Source organism: Triticum aestivum, chromosome 2A, assembly GCF_018294505.1.
Source record: "Triticum aestivum cultivar Chinese Spring chromosome 2A, IWGSC CS RefSeq v2.1, whole genome shotgun sequence".
Lineage (NCBI taxonomy): Eukaryota > Viridiplantae > Streptophyta > Magnoliopsida > Poales > Poaceae > Triticum > Triticum aestivum.
The window spans coordinates 442,004,019-442,024,053 of record NC_057797.1 but is presented as its reverse complement, the minus strand read 5'-3'; the positions used below and the strand labels follow the sequence as shown (position 1 = coordinate 442,024,053).

General features: G+C 47.0%; 2 protein-coding genes across 5 annotated transcripts; one reads left to right on the top strand and one right to left on the bottom strand.

Moving 5' to 3' along the window:
• Positions 1-2,247: 2,247 nt before the first annotated feature.
• On the top strand, positions 2,248-4,648 carry LOC123188931 (translation initiation factor IF-2). 3 transcript variants are annotated; one of them, XM_044601213.1, is made up of 2 exons: positions 2,248-2,485; positions 3,210-4,648. In XM_044601213.1, exon 2 carries the CDS (start codon positions 3,239-3,241, stop codon positions 4,379-4,381), a length of 1,143 nt encoding a protein of 380 aa, XP_044457148.1. In that variant the 5' UTR covers positions 2,248-2,485; positions 3,210-3,238; the 3' UTR covers positions 4,382-4,648. The 3 variants fall into 3 exon arrangements, with proteins under 3 accessions (XP_044457148.1, XP_044457150.1, XP_044457149.1); XM_044601215.1 differs by having other exon boundaries at positions 2,254-2,485; positions 3,215-4,648; XM_044601214.1 differs by having other exon boundaries at positions 2,254-2,485; positions 3,173-4,648.
• A 556-nt stretch (positions 4,649-5,204) lies between these two features.
• Positions 5,205-15,678, bottom strand: LOC123188930 (uncharacterized). Of its 2 annotated transcripts, none has more exons than XM_044601211.1 (3): positions 15,308-15,678; positions 12,188-13,839; positions 5,205-5,706 (listed from the first exon to the last, which is right to left on the bottom strand). In XM_044601211.1, the coding sequence occupies exon 2, from the start codon at positions 13,705-13,707 to the stop codon at positions 12,523-12,525; it is 1,185 nt and encodes a 394-aa protein (XP_044457146.1). In that variant the 5' UTR covers positions 13,708-13,839; positions 15,308-15,678; the 3' UTR covers positions 5,205-5,706; positions 12,188-12,522. The 2 variants fall into 2 exon arrangements, with proteins under 2 accessions (XP_044457146.1, XP_044457147.1); XM_044601212.1 differs by having other exon boundaries at positions 5,205-5,699.
• Between the last annotated feature and the right edge of the window lie 4,357 nt (positions 15,679-20,035).

The following is a 20,035-nucleotide window of genomic DNA, read 5'->3' as shown; positions in this document are numbered from 1 at the left end:
GGACAAAATGAGGGAGGAAAACAACCCTCTCGTGGGGTTCCGGAGTAGGGACGATCTGTCCTACCGTCGGGAGACGGTGGCTGATTTTCTGGGCCAGGTACCCGGCCTCCCGAAGCTTTTTGATATCCTTCTACCGGACGGTAGAGGCTATCCATTTGCCTCCTGCTCCGGATCCAGACATTTTCGGAAGGCCTTTGTGGCCGGAGAGGACGAACGCTTGGGCGTTGGGGCTCTAGCGGAGGGGAATGGATAAAGCAGAAGAAGAAGGCGTGGGTGAAAAGGGGGTTCCTTATCTCCTTATAAAGGCGGCAGGGATCCAGCGCCTCCCCACTTGCCCGGTAAACTCGCTTATTCCCCAAGCGTCGCGCTAAAGACGCGGTTGGATTACCCATACCCGTATTGTTATGAGAATCCCGAGATAGGGGGACACGATCTCTGCTTCGATAAGACATGCCCATAAAACCGCCTCGCGACATGCGCAGTAGCTGGTTAGGGAGAATGGTTCGAATAAAGACCGGATCGTGGCGTGGGGTCGCGTTAGGAAAAGTTGTCAGCGGATTAGATTTGTGGAATATTGTACTCTCTACGGTGGTATGCGGGATTTGTTTGCAGAGCCGGACACGATCCTTGTGTTCAAAATCTTCTATGGAGTATTCGGAGATGGAACCCGCCTTGCAATGCCGAAGACAATCTGCGCGCCGGACTCATCGTCATTGAAGCCTGGTTCAGGGGCTACGGAGGGAGTCCTGGATTAAGGGGTCCTCGGACAGCCGGACTATATACTTTGGCCGGACTGTTGGACTATGAAGATACAAGATTGAAGGCTTCGTCCTGTGTCCGGCTGGGACTCTCCTTTGCCTGGAAGGCAAGCTTGGCGATTCAGATATGTAGATCTCCTTCTCTGTAACCGACTCTGTGTAACCCTAGCCTCCTCCGGTGTCTATATAAACCAGAGGGTTTAGTCCGTAGGACAACAACAATCAGAATCATAGGCTAGCTTCTAGGGTTTAGCCTCTACGATCTCGTGGTAGATCAACTCTTGTAATACTCATATCATCAAGATCAATCAAGCAGTAAGTAGGGTATTACCTCCATCGAGAGGGCCCGAACCTGGGTAACATTGTGTCCCCCGCCTCCTGTTACCATCAGCCTTAGACGCACAGTTCGGGACCCCTACCCGAGATCCGCCGGTTTCGACACCGACAACCACAAGGCCACATGCAGGTAGTGGCTCCTCCTCTAGCCGCTTGGATCTACACCATCGCTGATCCGCCGGCAGATACACGAATGGCGGTCGGCCGGGCTCGGTGCTAGCCCAAAAGCTCCTCGGCGCACCGTTACCACTCATTAAGTGCGACCACTGCCCAAAGAAGGTCATGCGCCGCTTGTCTACAACGCCAGAACATCCCGGATGGGTGTTCATCAAGTGCTTAAACGATGGGGTATGTGCTCTTTTTAGCTTCGGTTTGTGCTCTAGATTTGACTAGTTGTGCTAACTTCAAATTTTATTGTGTAGAATGGATGCAACTTTTGGTATTGAGAAGAAGAGTACATCGATATATTGATAGAGCGCAATTTAGTAGATGTTCGTGCACTTTTAGCTAGCATAGAGGCTGTAGATGAGACAAGTGCACTTGTTGCTAGATTAGAGGCTAGACATGAGACTAGATGCGAGGAAACAACCTCTACTTCTTTAGACTCGAAGAAGAAAGAAGCACGCAAGATCGAGGCTCCTCCGCAGATCAACAATGAATGCATCGAGAAGACACTAATCCAACTTATAGGAGCAGTTATGGAAGTTGGATATCTTCTAAAATGTATTCTTGTGGTTCTTGTTTTCTTTGGTCTTGTTTTTCTAGTCAAAATTTGGTGATGTATTCCTATGTATCAAAAATGAATGATAAAAAAATTAAGGCCGTGCAAAGAAAAAAAATACATAGACAGGATGTCACCGGGATGCGCCCGCGCGTTGGACGCACGACCATCACATCCTAGAAACGGCCCGAACACGACCACATTACCTTATCCAAACAAAAAGAATCCGGATAAAACGGATGTCCGTTTGGAATCGCGCGGTAGAGTTGGCCTGAGCGCGTTGGCCATGGCCTCAGCTTCCTAATCCAGTGCAATTTATCGTATGACGATCTTTCTAAAAAGAAGACCAGATCGTCATTGTTATAAAAAGAAAGAAGGAAAATCGGTTAATGCAAGAGGGTTTCCACTGTGAGGCGCCCTCCAGGTCCAGGGCAAAGCCCAAGATGAGCCGTTCCGCCTTCCGTGCTGCGCTCTCTCCCACCCGCACAGCTACCGTCCAAATCGCGGCATAAAATGTGGGCCGGCCATGGTGTTAACTTTCCTCCCCTCCCCTCCTTCCTCCTCGCCCTCGCCCCCGCATCTGGGCCACAATAGCTCCCCCATCGCCCAGCCGGAGGATCCCCAGATCGACCCACCGCCTCCTCCGGACGGTCACCTCCACCTCCTCCAGGTATGTATGAGGCCACCCTCGCTTCTCCTTCTCCTTCTCCTACATGCTGCTAGTGGTTGCTTCCTACTTCCTGTCAGTAATGGCGGCCGGTTCCTTGTTTGTTCTTCCGTTGGTCGTTGCTGTCCGTGACTCTGATGAAGATGGGTGGGTGAGCGGGTTTCTAGATAGACAGGCATTCTTCGGTTTCCTGCAGATTTTTATTTTGTGTATGTATGTATCTTATCATACAAATTTCTTGTTTGATAGCTTCCTTGCATTTGCTGGCGACGTTATGCTCATGATAATTATTGGCATTAACGGCAGCCATTTCTCGGTTCCATCGGTAGCTGGTACCGTACGGACGGGGGTTCTAGATTAGTACTAGTAAATGGCAATGTTTTTCATGTATTTTGAGGGCTGATTGAAATGTTGGTATGGAGCCTAGAAAAGAAACCAGGAAAGGAAAGAATCACGGGTTGTTGGAGCCCGCGCCATCAATCAAATACTTTAACCCGAGAATTCGTGGCGATAAGCTTATTTTTGTCGTCTCTTTTATCCCCTTGCTCTTTTTGCTGGAGCCGGCGATTAGATGTCACACCAAGAACAACACGATTGGATTCTTGACGCATTTTCTTATTTTCTCAGCTTCATCGTGTTCGTACAATAATGGGGCAAGTTTTTTACTTAGTTTATTTATGCAATTGGCAGCTGCAAGCCCAACTCACCGGTGCCGCCTCTTGTGCAGCGCAGCTGAGCTGATCTAGGGATATACCAATGGCGACATCCAAGAAGGGGCCTCTCTATCCCAGCAGGGACAGGGCCACCAGGATGGCCCCCAACCTCAAGCCCTCCAGCAGCGAGACCTCCTCCTCCGGCTACGGCGCGCGCCGGGCGAGGTCAGTGCCGAGCTCCCCAGATCGCAAGCTCGGTCCTTCGGCTGCCGCTGCGGCGGCTCCTTCCGCCTCCCCGGACATGTGCCGTCCCTCATTGTCACACGCTGGCCGGTCCATCTCTTCACGAACAATGTCCGGCTCAGGCTCATCCATTCATGGCAGCAAGCCAGCCTCAAAGCCGGATCTGGCTAGAGCGAAATCCGACAAAGTCACCGCCAACTCACAGCGGCCTCATGCGCTCGCTGGACCGCTGAGCAGTTCCTTCAAGGACATGGCCAACACAGTGCCAGCCTCCAACTCGCCTTCTACCTTGCTGAAGAATAAGCTTTCGCCAAGGCCCGCCCCTGGCAAAGGGGTGGCGCCCCCAAAGCCGAGCATCGAGAGGGCGCCATCGCCGGGGCCTTTGAGAGGTGGGAAGCCTCTGCCCGCGTCCTCGGCGCGCGCGCCAGGCACGGCGGCAAAGAAAAGAGAAGCAGCGGCAAATGGTGGTGCTAACGCAAGCTCAAGGCCAAGGGGTGCTCCTCAGAGGGCAGCGGAGCCATGCACTACAACCAGGAAGGAGAAAGATGACGAGCCATCGATGCGGTTTGAGGAATCCGAGAGCCTGACCACTCCGTCCATCGAAGATCAGTTGCAGGAGCAGCTTCCTGACCCTGTGGACCTGAAACCCATCGACATGGCTGCTTCCGCTTCTGCTTCACCTCGACGCAATCAGCAGGGGCCGCACACTCAGCAACAGGGCAAGAATGAGGAGGAAATCAAGGAGCAGCCAGAGAAAGAGGATGCTGATGCCGGCGGAAACGACATTGCAAAGGTTGCTGATAAATTGGATCGAGCGGCAGAGACAGAAGAGGCTATGACGAAGGCAAGCAGCAGGACTGAAGCTGCTCAGTCATGGAGGAAGGATGATCCCAAAAGCAACGACGTGATCGAGGAGACGAAAAGCAAGCTCCTGGAGGAGAGTCAGAGCAGGGTGAAGGCCTTGGTAGGGGCCTTCGAGACGGCCATGTCCTTCAAGGAGTAGTTGCTCATCCTCGGCCCAGTTCTGCTGATCGACCAATCCTGGGTGCATCCTGCATTGAATATGCTGTGATCATGGTTCCTCGAGTGTCAGTGTTTATACAATGGTTTCCTTGGTCCCTTTGTATTCCATGTGTTGATTTTTTTTGTTTCGGACTGATCATGGCCGCGTTCATTGTTGATGCGCTGCTTGTTGCTGTTGTTGGTGCGGAGATTTGAATGAAACCTTGGTGCTTGTTGGTTGGCTGGGAAATCCTAGCATTGGTGCTCATACTCTCTGAAAGGTATTGCATATGTACATGATGAATCACGCCTTCTCTTCTCTTCTCTAGTGTGCAAACGAGCTCATTTTTCCCAATGCGTCACCAAATGTCGAATACATGATGCTATAACAAAAATGTTTGAATGCACAAACGGCATTCAAAAGAAGGGGAAGGGGTATTTTGGCCTCATTCAAAAGAAAGGACCAGAGAGCAGGTCAATTTGGCTGTAGGCAATGGCCGTCCGCGGTTCTGTATGATAGCGAGAGAACGACAAGAGTCATTTTCAGCCATTCCATCAAGATGCATCAGCATCCTAACTGGTGGGGCAGTCCAACATTATCCAGCTGGAGTCTCAATAATTGACACTCTACGACAACATCTATCCATCCAAGCAAAAGTTGATCGCAGGGGTGAGGCCCAAGCATATAGGTTCAGGGCTACGGAACCAAACATAACCTGGGGAAACTTGCATCTTCCGCCCAACCTCCTCGTGATCGTGAAACACTACGTCCGATCACATTTCCTACCACACGCAGAGTACTGAGAGCCGTTTGAGAGCCATGGTCACTGCTGATGCCACACATGTTAGATTTGTGAAATTTTCACACTTGTGTTGCACATGGTCATGACTGATGGCACACATTTTTGCACCGATGATTTCGCTAGAGTAATGCTACACATATTACAATGATTGTACAGCTCTGAGGACGCCTGCACAGCAGTCAGTATCAGTATTGATCGTTGGGCGGGGGGCTTCTTACTGCATCTCTTCTGTATGTGAAAGCTCCATGGGACGTACAACTGGGATTGCAATTTTCTAGCAACTGTCAGGTCAGGAGGTAAATAGAGACCAAAAACCCATCATCTGTACCATGGGGATAAGAGGCCCTTCCACTTCTTTCCAATAGGCAGCCAGCTCCAGGGAAATAGCGACCGAATTCTGCTCTGTGCCGTCTTTGCATCCTCTGCTAGATACATTCGCCGCAGACAATAAAACACGACTTTGGCAGATCCTGGATGTTGGCCCATTTACAGATTTGGTGCCATCAGCATGGGTTCCTGGAGGCTTCAAAAAATGTTAGCAAACATATTAGGCTTCACAAGCAGACTTCTTTACCAATTCAGACACAAAAGACTCCGAAATATACCCTTATACATCACATGGAACAGGGAAAAGGTATTCATTCAAAGAATCCATCTTTCAACGGTAGCTTACCCAATTAATTACATCAATCTCAAGAAATAATTAGTCACAATTACACTGCTTATAAAGTTGCAAATACTAACACTAGCACTCGTTTCCATCACAATGCAGGACTAAGTGCACAAAACGGTAATGTTATCCTGACTTTTTGCAACTTCAACATTCAATATAAGATGAGAAATTAGCAGCCATTGCTTTCAAGTAGCCCCAAACCACTAAACTAGATAGGAATCATGGGAATCATCCAGCAAAACTAATAAAAAGGAAAAAGGACTGGACTGCAACTCTAGAATAAATATTGTAAATGCACACGCCAGCCTCAGGATACTTCGAACAGAAACAGCACACTACTTATAATAAAATTCACTAACTATTAAGAAAGTATTTAACCTCGGCGAACAAAAAACAATAAAATGCAAAACCTAAACCTGATAGTAGGGACAGGAGTAGGTAAAGATAAAAATTCTGAATAGCTGGGTGCCCAGGCACGACAGCAGTAAATCAGAGCATTTGGCAGCAGCATTAACTCAGATTTTAGGACAATTATTTTCAGAAACTCCATTTTGATTAGTTACTATCTTCCATATTTGCTTTTATGCAGTTCCAATCATTTTATGTTCAAACATTTCTATGTAAAGAAGCAATTGCTGTGATTTCCAGAAAGAAACAATGTAAATATTTATCTTCATTTATAGTATCATCCCTACACTAAAACAGCCATCCTCGCCCCACAGTTCTCTCGGCGATGTTTGCCCTGAAACGTACTGGGGCGCATTACATTTAGCATCAGAGTCGCTTACCGTGGCTTCCAATGCTGATTATCCTTTTGCCAAAGCCTAAGCTATGAAGCCATCCTCATTGAACTAGGAATATAAGAGAATGATGAAGATCATGGTGGCAAGGAACAAAGACTTGCCATAATTTCACTGTGGGAAGAGAAACCTGCCATAATTTCAGTTGCTAACTATAAGCTGCCTAGCTGGAAAAAAGAGCAAAGACCTCCCCACGTCGCTTCAGCACAGGCGCGCCTAGCAAAGCCAGCCCTCTTTTTCCCAACCTCCTCGTCCTTGAATGTCGCTTCAGCTGGTCGAATCCTAATAGCCACTTGCCTCCGCCCTTCCCGTCCTCCCTTCTCCTCGTCACTGCTATAGACCGGTGGCCGGGCTAAGCTACGACACTAGTCGATGAAGGCGCCAACAGGGAGGTCTCCGCTCTGGTAGCCTTTGGCGGCGAGATGTGATCTATGGGCGACGACTTGAAGCAGAGGGTATGGCTGTGCAGCGGTGGCGTCGGTGTTTCCGGCCAGCTTGGCGGTCTCTGGTGGCGAGGCATTGGTGGCTGCAATCACACACATTTGCAGGTACGTGGGCGGCAGCGCCTGCTTTTTGCGTCCCAACAATGTGGTACACTACTCGGGCGCACGGATGGCGCCATGGTCCTGCACTGCTAGGCAGTCGTCACAACGGCCTGGAGGGTCTTGGACCTTCAGATCCGGCAGCAATGACAAATGTGTTTTGCCAACCCATAATGCACGGCGGAGCATGGAGACAGAGCGGGACTGCCGGAGTGTCACGAGAATTGGAATTTTGGCAGTGCCGGTGACCTTCCTCCATCATCACTTTGTCACATGTGCGACGGTGACCTTCGTCGTTTGGTGCCTTTGGTGGCGAATGGCTCTTGTTACAGCTCGATTGTCAACTTGTGCAGTCATGGTCTAAGTCTTCACTTGCGTGACATCTCATGTCAAGGCAGTGTTACGCATGTATCTGCTGGGATCACGAAAAGTGGTGGCTACAGACATGATGACTTTGATTTGGTGTGCCTCACCCGATCTCAAGCTCCAGGGTGAAAACCCTAGGTCTGGCCCTAGTTGGTTATACCTGGCAATGGCAGTGTTTTTGCATCGTTACCTTGTTGGAGGCATTTGCTCGGATTTGCTCAGACTTGATCTTCAGGGTGAAAACTCAGGATCTGACCTTCGATGGTTGGATCCGGCGATGGCGGCGCTTGAGCGCCGTTCCCTTCCTAGAGGCATTGCTGCAGGAGAATATTTATCATTGTCGTTCAGATGTCAAGAGACGGTTGGTGTAGATGCCCATTGTTGTAGTTCGTCGAGCGTTGTATTGATCACTTTGGGGTTCTTCTTCTTCCTCCGCTTAGGCATAGCTTCACTCTTGTATGACTTTGCTCTTTGCCAATGTTATTCTTTGTGTGCGCGAATTGGTGTTGGATGTGTGCATCCTAGTCATGCAGATGCCGGGTGTGTGCTTGTTGTGTTTATATCCCCTTCATGCTCCCTTTCAAGTCAATAAAATCCACCCATTGTCGGAAAAAAAAGGAGGCAAGCAGGCCATCCCCTAGCAGCTCACAGGCGGCGGTTTACGCTTGACAGCGTGAGGGTGGTGATCTGCTATGACCTGCTCCAGAGGCATCCAAACGTCCAGGGTGGGTTCTGTGCCATTGGATCCGAGCAGGCCTCATGCAGGCTGGCATCTTGTAATGCGTGGGGGTGGCTGTGGCTGGTGAAGGATTTGGTGCTCACTAGTTCCGGGCCAATGCCAGGCGAAACCTTTGCCTCCGGCCCATGGCTGGAGTTGGCAACAGCGACTATCTTCATGAAGGCGTTATCATGATGATTTACTCAAGCTGTTTGCTCACAGGAATCGGATGATGGTGACACACTACGTCGTTTCCCTCCTTGGCCCTTTGGACTTGACGCGAGATGGAGGGGCCCGTGGATGGTGGCTTGCTACTTGGCTGCATTGTGATTTGTGTGGCAATGGCGATGGTTGGGAACAGAGTTGGTTCACGACTTGTCCTCTCGATGTCAACGGTCCAGTGTGCCAATTGGATGTCTCTTCTTGTTAGCCACCACAAGTCAGAGCTGCGTGCCGAGAGGCATGGCGGCAACAATGACTCCCGAAGGGTGGTTTCAAGGGCGGCACTCTGGTTGATGCGCTGGATTAGGTCAGTGCACTTGCAACTGTTTCTTGCGAGCTCATGGACAAAATAAGAACTGCCTTTGTCCTCAACGCATCGGTCGACTGTTTGCTGGGGCCATTGTTGCTCTGGTGTGACCTGCTATGTTCAGTAAGTTGGTGCTTATCTGAGGTGAACTTGAAGTCATCAGATTGGGAGTGATGGGTGATGCCAATGACAATGTTGGTCGGTGCCGACAGTTGAGTTGTGTAGTTGTTTGTGTCGAGACCTTGCTAGTGGTCAGGTCGACCTAGGGTGCCCTGCAATAGGCTTCCATGTTCTATGATGGCCATGAGGGTGTGTTGTAATCTCGGCTTTCACCCGGTTTTCCTTTCAAACCGAGATAACAAAATAAGCTGCCCAATTACCTATGTAAGGTGCAAAGTGCTTAAAACAAAATATGACAGCAGCACAGAGTATATGGCAGATGCAGAAATTTAGATCTTATGGTAATTAGTTTCATAAAAGACAATTCAATTTGTTTAGGTGTTATTGTTCATACTTCCTTTTAAGCACTTTGCGCATTTTTCGCTCTAGCACCTCTGTATAAGAGGAAGCATTGTTATAACTGTCAAAGGGCAGCCCCGTGCACGTAGCTCCCGCTTGCGCAGGGTCCAGGGAAGGGTCCGACCACTTTGGGTCTATAGTACGCAGCCTTTCCCTACATTTCTGCAAGAGGCTGTTTCCAGGACTTGAATCCAAGGCAACAGCTTTACCGCTGCACCAAGGCTCCCCTTCCCCGGAAAATATCGAAGTCTCTCATCTATCTCTTCTCCCGCACCCGTCGTGAGGCCGCATAGAGGCCGTTACACAACCTGGGTAAGGAACAGCTTGATCAGAGCTAAGGGTCCTTGCCACATATGGCCAAACCATAGTTGCCGTGTGTGATTAACTACTTGCCACATATGGTCAAACAATAGTTGCCACGTGTGGTCCACCCATAGTTGCCAATGTATGGTTAATCATGGTTGTCATATGTGTTTATCTGGTTGCCACGTACGCGCAACTGCAGTTGCCGTCTAGCAACGAATCATAGTTGCCATGTGTGTTTACCTAGTTGCCACGTACGCGCAACTGCAGTTGCCATCCAACAACGTACGAGTGTCGTGTGGGCGAAAAGCAGTTCGCCCACACGCGCGTGGACTAGGTGGTGGCTGTGTGGGCAGAAACTAGTTCGCCCACACAGCGCAGCTGGCAAACCGCGTGCTGCGGGGCGTGTGGGCGAACTCTCCAACGCCCACACACACGATGATGCCCACGTGGCACTCAGATTCTAACAGATTTCTTTAGGATTCATGCAAAACAGAATCAACATGGATCAAGGCGTGTGGGCGATGTGCAAACATGCCACACGTGTGGGCGTTATCATTTGGGTAAATGTTTGCTTTTGTTGCCTTTTATTAGAGTCCAACCAATTATGAGAAGAACAATTTTATACCAAAATAAATGCATATCACAACAATACTGGAGGGCAAGGGTTTTCATGCATGGACAACAAGATTTGGAGAATAAACATTTCCGTTTATTAACACGCATCCCATGAGAACAGGAACGAACCATAGAAATGGTTGAACAGATAAACAAAAAAATGTCCATAACATATTTAGAACTTCATCAGGCAGCAGTAAGAAACCTAAGGGTCCGTCTTGATGTGATATTGGGCAGGACGAATTGAATTGGGCCTCAAATTCCAATACTGACTGAATTGGTGTTGGTTTGGGGTTTCAATGCTAGCCTTTTTTGGAATCCTAGAATTTGAGAGAAGAAACCACACCCACAGGTGGTTGTCAATGTAGGAGGAGAAGATGGCCGAAGTGTTAGAGCATAGAGGGCTGGGTGTGCTGAAGAGCGGCACCGACAGGGAAACACGCCACAAGGTGGCGACAGAGGTTCAGTACGTGATGTCCAGGTGCAGCTTGAGCTGCCACACAAGCTCCTACACATCGAGGCATGTAGTGCCTTGCTCCGACACCAGCCACTGGCTCCCGCGCTGGGAATTGCCGCGCAAGATCGATCCCGCCATAGAGGTCGCACCGTTCGAGGGGAAGAAGATATGGGGAAACCGGTGGAGACGGGGGCATGGAACCAGTAACGGCAGTCGGCAAGAAACAGGTGGAAGCAGGGGGCAGGGAACCAGCGGCGATTGTCGACAGGGAACTCCAGCGGTGGCGGGTGGTGTCCTGAGAGCAAGGCAACAGGGAGGACAAGCGAGGCGGAGGTCCTGGTGGCGAGAATAACGAGACGGAAAGGTGGAGGGGAAAGCAAGGACGGGTGATTTTCAGTGAATACGGTGCTTACGACCTCGGAAACGCGGGGTTGGGTGCGGAAGTGTTGCAAATACCAAGCAGTATTTGGGATGCTTTCCAGTTCGCAATTCCACGATCATGCAAACAGCTGCATTGGACGAGATCAAATACCAATTCCGAATTCCTAGCCTGAATAGCGACTCCCAGGCAGGGCCTAAGCATCAATGAAACCTTGCAGTGACTGCAACTTCCATCAGAAGATGGTGCAGATACTGTAACTTTGTAGATCGTCTATTGGCTGAATATTAATGAAGTAAGAAGCTAAATAATATATTAAGATTCACAATTTTGACTTTAAATCTTTAGCCAACAGGGAACACCTGATGCATACACAAGCATTTGGTACACATTTAGTAAAGTTCATATGCATACATACATGCCAGCTTTTAACATTAATTAATTACCAATTTGGTAAGTTCTACCTTCCCGCTACTACAATGGTTTGATTAGTTTTCAATTTAATTTGGTTGCTAAAAGAGAGCTCATACAAAGTTTTACGTAGTTTTTTTAATTGTGTTTTAATGACTACTTATTGATATCTTATACACCTATCCACTTTAAAAGTGAATACCTCCTGTTCTTGACAAATGGCCAGTTAAGCACAGGTTACAACTTCATCCAAGGAAAACAGCCAAGTACCAATTGCAGAACCACACCAGCATAACTGCAGTATTAAGCCCTCGAAACTAAATAAACTCTATCGAACAGAAAATGAATAAAGATCTAACAAAAGCAGGGCTGACAACCAAGACATAAGGGTAGCTAACAAAATGGTGTTCCCGCTGTTTTATCTTACAACGTCTGTGCATTAATAAACATCTGCCAATTTGTTCCTTAACATGGTTCCCTCCAGTTCTGATGTAAAAAAAAAAAGTTCTGATGTAGAAGGAATTTCATCAGACAAGAACATTATAACTGTTTTCTGGATATTCTTGATAGATAGTTTCTATTCCTAACAATACTGAAACAAAACTGGCTGCAAATAAATGATCAGATACTGTTCTATCCATGCTAAAAATGTAACAAGTGAAAAGCACATGCTGGTGCAGAACACTTACAGAGTCATGGCTCATCAATTCATTTGAAGCCCTGCACCATAGTTCTGTTAAGCACTTATGCCTCTTTACTGGTGCTTGGATGCAGACAACGGATGGGTCTATTATACAGCCTCTAGCCTTCTAGAAGATAATCAGAACTTTGCTTATTTCAAAATTTGCGCAGGATATTAGATACAGCATTATCAGCATACTGTACAAACTAGAAAGTCTGCCTGCCTTCTCCAGGTTTCACCACCCTCGGTAAGTTATGACCTGAATACAAAGGCCATGAAGCAAGAGACACCATCAAGTTGGTACAATCTTGCAATGTGAAAAACCCAACTTGCTCCATCCAATTAGTCATGTGAATTGATCTTTTCAAGTAGCCCTGATGCGTTGACCCCAAGCAGACGAGGGTTTAGCTCTGACACTGCCTTTAAGTCTTGCATTGAGATTGACTTAGACCCTGGAGGTATAATGCCACCCTGCACATGGGTATGATTTTGCAGTGATACACCATTTACTATCTTACGGCCCAACTGCTGCTTCAGTGCCGCATGGCTTAGTTTACCATGTTGAGACCTTGCTCCAACAAGCTCAACACAAGATCCAATCAATTGCTTCAAGAAAACATCAACTCCATTATTCAACAGATCAGCACACTCTACTGAGACCCCTTCCAAGCCTTCCATTTGTGCTGTTTTTTCCATTTTCTTTCTAAGTGACAAAGTATCACATAGTTCACCAAGGTCATAACAACAAATAGAGCTATTGTCTGAACTGACAGAAGCAATGGCTGAAGGTTTTTTAGCCTGGCAAAAATTAGCAGAGCCAAACTGAATCCCAATTGGAGCTTGCACCAGAACTTGAGCATGTTGTGTAATTTCTTCTCCCAAGGATTCTCTAGCATTTATAGCAGAAGGTCCATTGCTATGTAGAGAGCCATGAAAATTCAATGGTGCCTTCCCCATACATGATCGCTTGGTAAATGGCTCCACATGCTCACTTTGCCGAAGCTGTGTATATCTCTTCAAACCAATCAAATTTGGAGCACCATTCTCCCTATTGATAGTCTCACCATGAGTCAGTGATGAATGCTGTGTTAATGTGTTCACACTTCTGCTCAATGAGTGTTTGTCGTTGACATGCTTGCTCAAAGTGTCACCATTCCAGACATGCGGAACCATTGTATGTTCTGAATTGGTGACATCTTCAGCCATCTTAGATGCATTAATTGCTGGTGGGCCACTCGCTGCAGAGGCATTGAAAAGAATAGAACGGATGAGGTGGTTGTGCAATGGGAGGTTCTCCCGGCCAAGTGCCACAAGACACAGCTTATCAAACTCATTCTTGCTCAATTTTGATGATAAGAATCTCTCCAGATGTTGAAAGTACTTCTTTGCTCGTTCTGGCCCAATCGTCTTAACAATCTTGGACTTGATCTCACGCAGGTCAATACGACTGTTCTGTCGTACTGCAGATGATGGTAATGGTTGCAGGCTTGGTGCCGGTGGCACCGATGGTGGCTTAGATGTTGGCATCTCTCAGGAAAGAGATTCCATGTAAATACAATTGAACCAGAAGGTATTTATCTACAACTGGATATCCAGAGAATATTGTACTCTTCCTCCGGTCCTGCTTATCTGCGTGTGCAGCCCACTCACCAAAAATTACTGCAAAGAACAAGTATCTGAGTTAGGAGTATAACAAGTATGAGTGTAAAGTAACAAGAAGAGCACGAAATAAAAATGTCAATGGACCATGGGATTCTCCAAGAATAGTGAATCAGTGTAGAACTTTAACTAGCAGCCCCTTCCCCTCCCCACCCCACCACCCACCCTCTCTCTCTCTCTCTCTCTCTCTCTCTCTCTCGCGCGCACACACACACACACACACACACACACACACACTAGCGATAAACTCCTTGTGATATAAATTTGTGAATGCACTTAAAATCACAAAAGTGATCTAATATAGCAGCAAAATGAACTTGTTACATTCTGGATTCAGGTAAACATCACCAAGAAAACTTCTTGAAACAGACAAAGGTATGTACACCCCTCCGTTCCAAATTACTCGTCTTCGTGGCTTTAGTTCAAATTTTGAACTGAAAACCACGACAGTAATTGGAAATGGAGGGAGAGTGATGAACTTTGAAACAAAAAAAATCTACGATTTATGCAATACAGGACAAGAGACATTTATTATCATCATGACTCAAGACTGTTAAATAACATATATAGAGAAACAGAATTGTGTTTACTGGTTATACTGAACATGGTATGCAGGTCAGCAAAAAAAAGGATAAATAATTCCCAAAACAAGACTAAAATAGAATACACAAACACACAGTTCCCCTGATCTAATCACGCTGCATTTCTGCACACTGCGCTTGTAGAGTTAACCTTACACTCAAATTCCGACCCAGAAATTTAAATAATAATCCTGGAATTCAAACCAGGATCGCCTATCGCCTGAGCAACATTGAGCTTATGCCTACAAAACCGAAAAGGAATATCATCAAACCAGAGATATCACAAGCTCCTTCGATTCCAACACAGTTTCTCCTAATTCCTAGAAATGAATAAAATGGGGGGTTTGCGCTGAAGACCTTAAGTATAATCAATTCAAACTCCAACAAGTCAGAAGCCACATCACAGGGCATCGACTGAGTGACCAAACACGATTCAAGCTATTTCTGCAGCTCGGATGGAATCGAGCTCCTCCCATCCAATCCGCGACCTCAATCCAATTGGTAAAGAAAGCTAGGGTTTCGCACTAAATTCAAACTTCCAAGCTCATCTCCACGCACAAAGCAAGGAAATATCCAGCAAGCAGAGAAGCCACGCCGAAAGTCCACCGGGCGACCAAACGTGCACCGCCGCGACAGTGCGCCACTCAAACTAAATCCCCAGCTTGGCCTTTGATCCAACACGGACCACCAGAATTCCGACCTGAAACTAGGGTTTTTGCCCCCGAATTCGAACTTCCATACGCCCAAATCACCAACCAGGAGCCTCTCCAGCGAGGCAGGAGGCGCCATTGGGCGGCAGGCGACGCGCTCCGCCATTGCCGGTCGCGGGCGCGCGTGGGCGCGGATCGAGACTGGGGGGGGTTGAGCCGGGGACAACGAGCTCTCACCTTGGCTGGCGCGCGCGCGCGCTCCCCCTGGCGCGGAGGAGGAGAGGAGGCAGGTGCTGCAGAAACCGATCTCCAGCTGGTCTCCCGGCGCCGCTGCTGAGACGTGCTGCCGCTGGGACGAGCTCCTCTCGCGGCGGCAGGAAGGTTACAGAGGCACGCTGCTGCTGGTGCTGCGGCGGCGGCGGCGGCGGCTGGTGGCTTGCTGCTGCTGCCACGGGGATGGAGGTGGTGATGCGAGGTTTGAGGCTTGCTGGCTGCTGTGTTTGGTCGGGCTGTGTCTGTGTTGGTGGTGCCGTTCTCCGTTCCGTCTCTCGGTCTCGATGTTGTTGTAGTTGTTCCTCTTGACTCTGCCCCCTCCTGCCTCTCTCACTCACTCACTCTCACTTCCTCTCGTTTCATTTTCCTCCTCTATTTGTTGTGCCCTTTTGAGTTTTGTTGTCGGTCTGATGAGCTTGATTTGATCGGATTAAGAGCAGTAGAGAATGGAGCAGAGAATTTCTACTGGTGGCCTACCGATCTCTCATGGCCTGCTGTGTTGTTTGGTTGAGGGTGGCGAAAAATTTTGTTCATGTTTCGTGATCCCATTGTGTTATTTGGTTGAGATAAATATTGTTCATATTTGACAGAGAAATTTGCTTGCCATGTAAAATATCGTGCGTGCATGTGAAGCACGATCTTACCGCGCAACCGGCTCTACGCCACATGTTATGTGGCGCGATGCCCATCGTATCGTGATAACAGCACAAAAGATGACATCCCATGGAACGCGTGACACAGACACACACAATGCGCCTAGTGATGTCATGTTATACCGGTGTTCTTACTTATTTACCACCGTCCTCATCGATGTTTATATTATGATTCTTCAATTTAATAGAACAATCTGGTTATTTAATGTTGTTTAATTCGAGCTTTCTATATGACTTTTGTTCATGAAAATAGCGTGGGAGTTATGGTCAATGATGATATAGGGCACTATTTTAAGACTCGGACCGGATTGCGGTAGGGAGATTCTTTGTCTCCAATGCTTTTCAATATTGTCACAGATATGTTGGCGGTCCTCATTTGTAGAGCCAAGGAGAACGCTCAGGTAGGAGGGTTGATCCCACATCTAGTGGACGGGGGGTCTCCATTTTATAATATGTTGATGGCATTATCATTTTCATGGAGCATGATATGGATAAGGCGATAAATATGAAATAAGTGTTGTGGCTTTTTGAGCAATTGTCATGGCTTAAAATTATTTTCCATAACAATGTTCTTTTTCTGCTTTGGATGCACTAAAGAAGAAGAGAATAACTATAAGCAACTGAGATTGGTCAACCCCCGTTTAGCTATCTCGGGGTACCAATTCATCACCGTAACTTAATGACTAAACAGTGGAAATGTATTGAGGGCATGCTTGAAAAGAAACTTACTATTGGAAAAAAGCAAACTGATGTCATATGGTGGTAGGCTAGATCTCGTGAATTCAGTGCTTACAAGTTTGCCTATGTTTATTTCTAACTCATTCAAGAAACAGGAAGACAAACTTTTGATTCCCTTCCTTGCTTCATTATCCCATCCTGTAAGTAAGAATCTGTTAAATAAAATAGAAAATAGACGATGTAAACAAAATACCATCTTTGCAGAGAAAATTATATTATGAGTGTCTTCTGAAACATGCTGAAATGCACATTTGAAGATCGAAGAGGAGACTGAGATAACACAGGAAAAGGCTCAATGAGTAGCAAGCAGCAGGGAAGAAAAAAGATGGGAGGAAAGTCAAGTGGACATAACGACGTGAGCTAACCGCTTTGCTTCTCTTTGTATCAATCCAAGGCGCTCTCCCTGCTCCTAAACGACATAGGAAGCGGCAAGTAGGAGAGATAGAGAGGCTAGGGCGCTTGAGGAAGGAACGACAACTGGCGCTTGAGGAGGCTATGGCGGCGGTGGCGGTGAGGAAGGCACGGCAGACGCAACTTCATGAAAGAGAGGCAGGGGATGCAAAGTACGGGCCAGACACCATATGGGCCTGTATTTCAGCTAACACGGTTGGTTTGGCCCGATTAATGAGAGGACACCCAGGTCAGCCTGTGGAGCAGCGGCCCTGAGCCGGGCGGGCCGCGCGAGTAAGGACATGAAAAACGGGTAGAAGCTAGTCGACGCGCAGTAGATGGATCTGGAACGTCCAGTATTGCGATCCAGCGGTCGAAAACGTCAAATCGCTGTGAGAACGTCGTAGCTCGCCTCGTTTTACTGTTTCTCAATTGGGGTGCGGAAAAGACTGGATTTTTATCGCTCTTGGTTCTTTTGGCAGAGTGGTGAGAATAAGGCCAGGTATCGTCTTGTGAGGTGGGATAGCTTGTGTCGGGCTAATGACCAAGGGGGTCTATCTGGACCTTAAGATCAAGAATAAATGTATTTCTTGGTAAATGGCTTTACCAGCTTTCCTCCGAGGAGGAGGATGGGGTGTGTATATAGTTATTGTGTAACGAGTATTGACATTCTAAGACCTTGTCCCAAGCTATGGCCCAGCCGAATGACTCATCCTTTTGGAAGGGTTTAATGAGGACTAAGGTTGCTATCTTTAATAGGGTAATTCATAATTGGAGATGGTTGAACTACACACTTTTGAGAGGATATATGGCTTGGGGATAAACCTTTAACTTGGGGATGTGCCTTCTATGCCGTGAAGCAAAAATCCTCGCTAGTAGTAGCTCATTATTTTACCTTATGAAGCTTTAATTGTAGTGTCATTGAATGCTTCAAAAGGGGGAGATTGTAAGTGCACCTTATGCCCCATGAGAGTTTTGGATGATTATATGGACAGAACAGTTGAAGGACTAATGTGTTTGTTAATATACACAGATGTAGCCCTTGAGGATTTTGTTTAACAAAGAGTTATGACCCCTAAAATTATTATGATAACATTGAAGAATATCGGATGCCTATTGAAGCAAATGAATTTACTCATGGAGAGAGAAGCCGAAGCATAGACTTTTGTTTACTAGTTTCTTTTGCATCTATTTGAGTCAATAGGGCAAACCGTACTATCAATGGGGTGTCAAAGTGATGTTAGATTGAAGTCTTCTAGTGTGTGATCAACCCAAACCTAAAATCTTGGACCGAAGACCTTGAGAGTGGTACAGTGAAGACTTTTGGCTTCTGAGTACGAGATGTTATTCTCCAGTCCTCTCTAGCACATTTGCCTCAAGCACAGTCATTTGTCTTCTGCGGCAAGACAGACTAGGTGAGAGCGTTGCTTTGAAATCTGACTGTTTCCCATGTGTCGTGTTGTCATCGTGAGTGCGCCTCCAATGGTCATTTCAGCCCCCAGGCTTGCTCCACCTACTATAATAGCCATCCACTTCAACCTTAGTCGGTTGTCTACTCTGTGCAAACTAAGACAGAGATTGTCTGACAAACTCATTTTCCCTCCCACGAGATTTTGGAGAATCCCAGCAAGGAAAATCCTAGAGCCCAAAATGCTAAAGTTATTGAGCATCACTAAAGAGTTTGCTCGAGCTAATCTTATCCTATTACTCTTGTGGATTGTGCATCCCCTAGATGGCTAGGCGTTTGTTTTGAGCATTCAAGAGTAATTGTGGCTTGCCTGGAAAATAAGTCTCTGAAGGCCTTGGGGATATGCCTTGAAGATATGCCATGGGTGCACAGTCAGAGTTGGTTGTGGCTCAAGGAGAGTAAGGTGAAGACTTTGTCTTTTGAGTTAAATCACAACCTCTACAACCAGACGTAGGGTTGTGCCAGCAACTTGAACTGGATGAACAAATCATTATCTTCACCAAACTTTGGGTTCTATTTCCTCGTTCTCAATTTACGTATGTACTTCGTATTATGGAGATCTTGCTACCTCACTACTGCACGAATGCCTAGCAGCGGCGGGCACAAAAAGCCCAGCAGTGGCGGGCCAGGCTCCTAGGAGCGCCCGCCACTGACCTCCCGCCACTTCTATCACCTCATCAGTGGTGGGCACGCGCCCGCCGCTTGTACTACAAGTTGCAGTGGCGGGCCTTTGATAGTGCCCGCCACTGCTACTTCTTGAGCTTGCGTTGGTTTTTCCCTTGAAGAGGAAAGGGTGATGCAGCAAAGTAGAGATAAGTATTTCCCTCAGTTTGAGAACCAAGGTATTAATCCAGTAGGAGACAATGCACAAATCACCTAATACCTGCACAAACAATCAAACAACTTGCACCCAACGCGATAAAGGGGTTGTCAATCCCTTCACGGTTACTTGCAAAAGTGAGATCTAATAGAGATAGATAAAACGGTAAAGTAAATATTTTTGGTATTTTTGGTTTATAGATCAGAAAGTAAAAGATTGCAAAATAGTAGATTGGAAACTAATATGATGGAAAATAGACCAGGGGGCCATAGGTTTCACTAGAGGCTTCTCTCAAGATAGCAAATAATACGATGGGTGAACAAATTACTGTCGAGCAATTGATAGAAAAGCACAAAGTTATGATGATATCTAAGGCAATGATCATGAATATAGGCATCACGCTCGTGTCAAGTAGACTAAAAACGATTCTGCATCTACTACTATTACTCCACACGTCAACTGACTCATGCCTGCATCTAGAGTATTAAGTTCATGAAGAATAGGGTAACGCATTAAGTAAGATGTCATGATGTAGAGGAATTAACTCAAGCAATATGATGAAAACCCCATCTTTTTATCCTCGATGGCAACAATACAATACGTGCCTTGCTGCCCCTACTGTC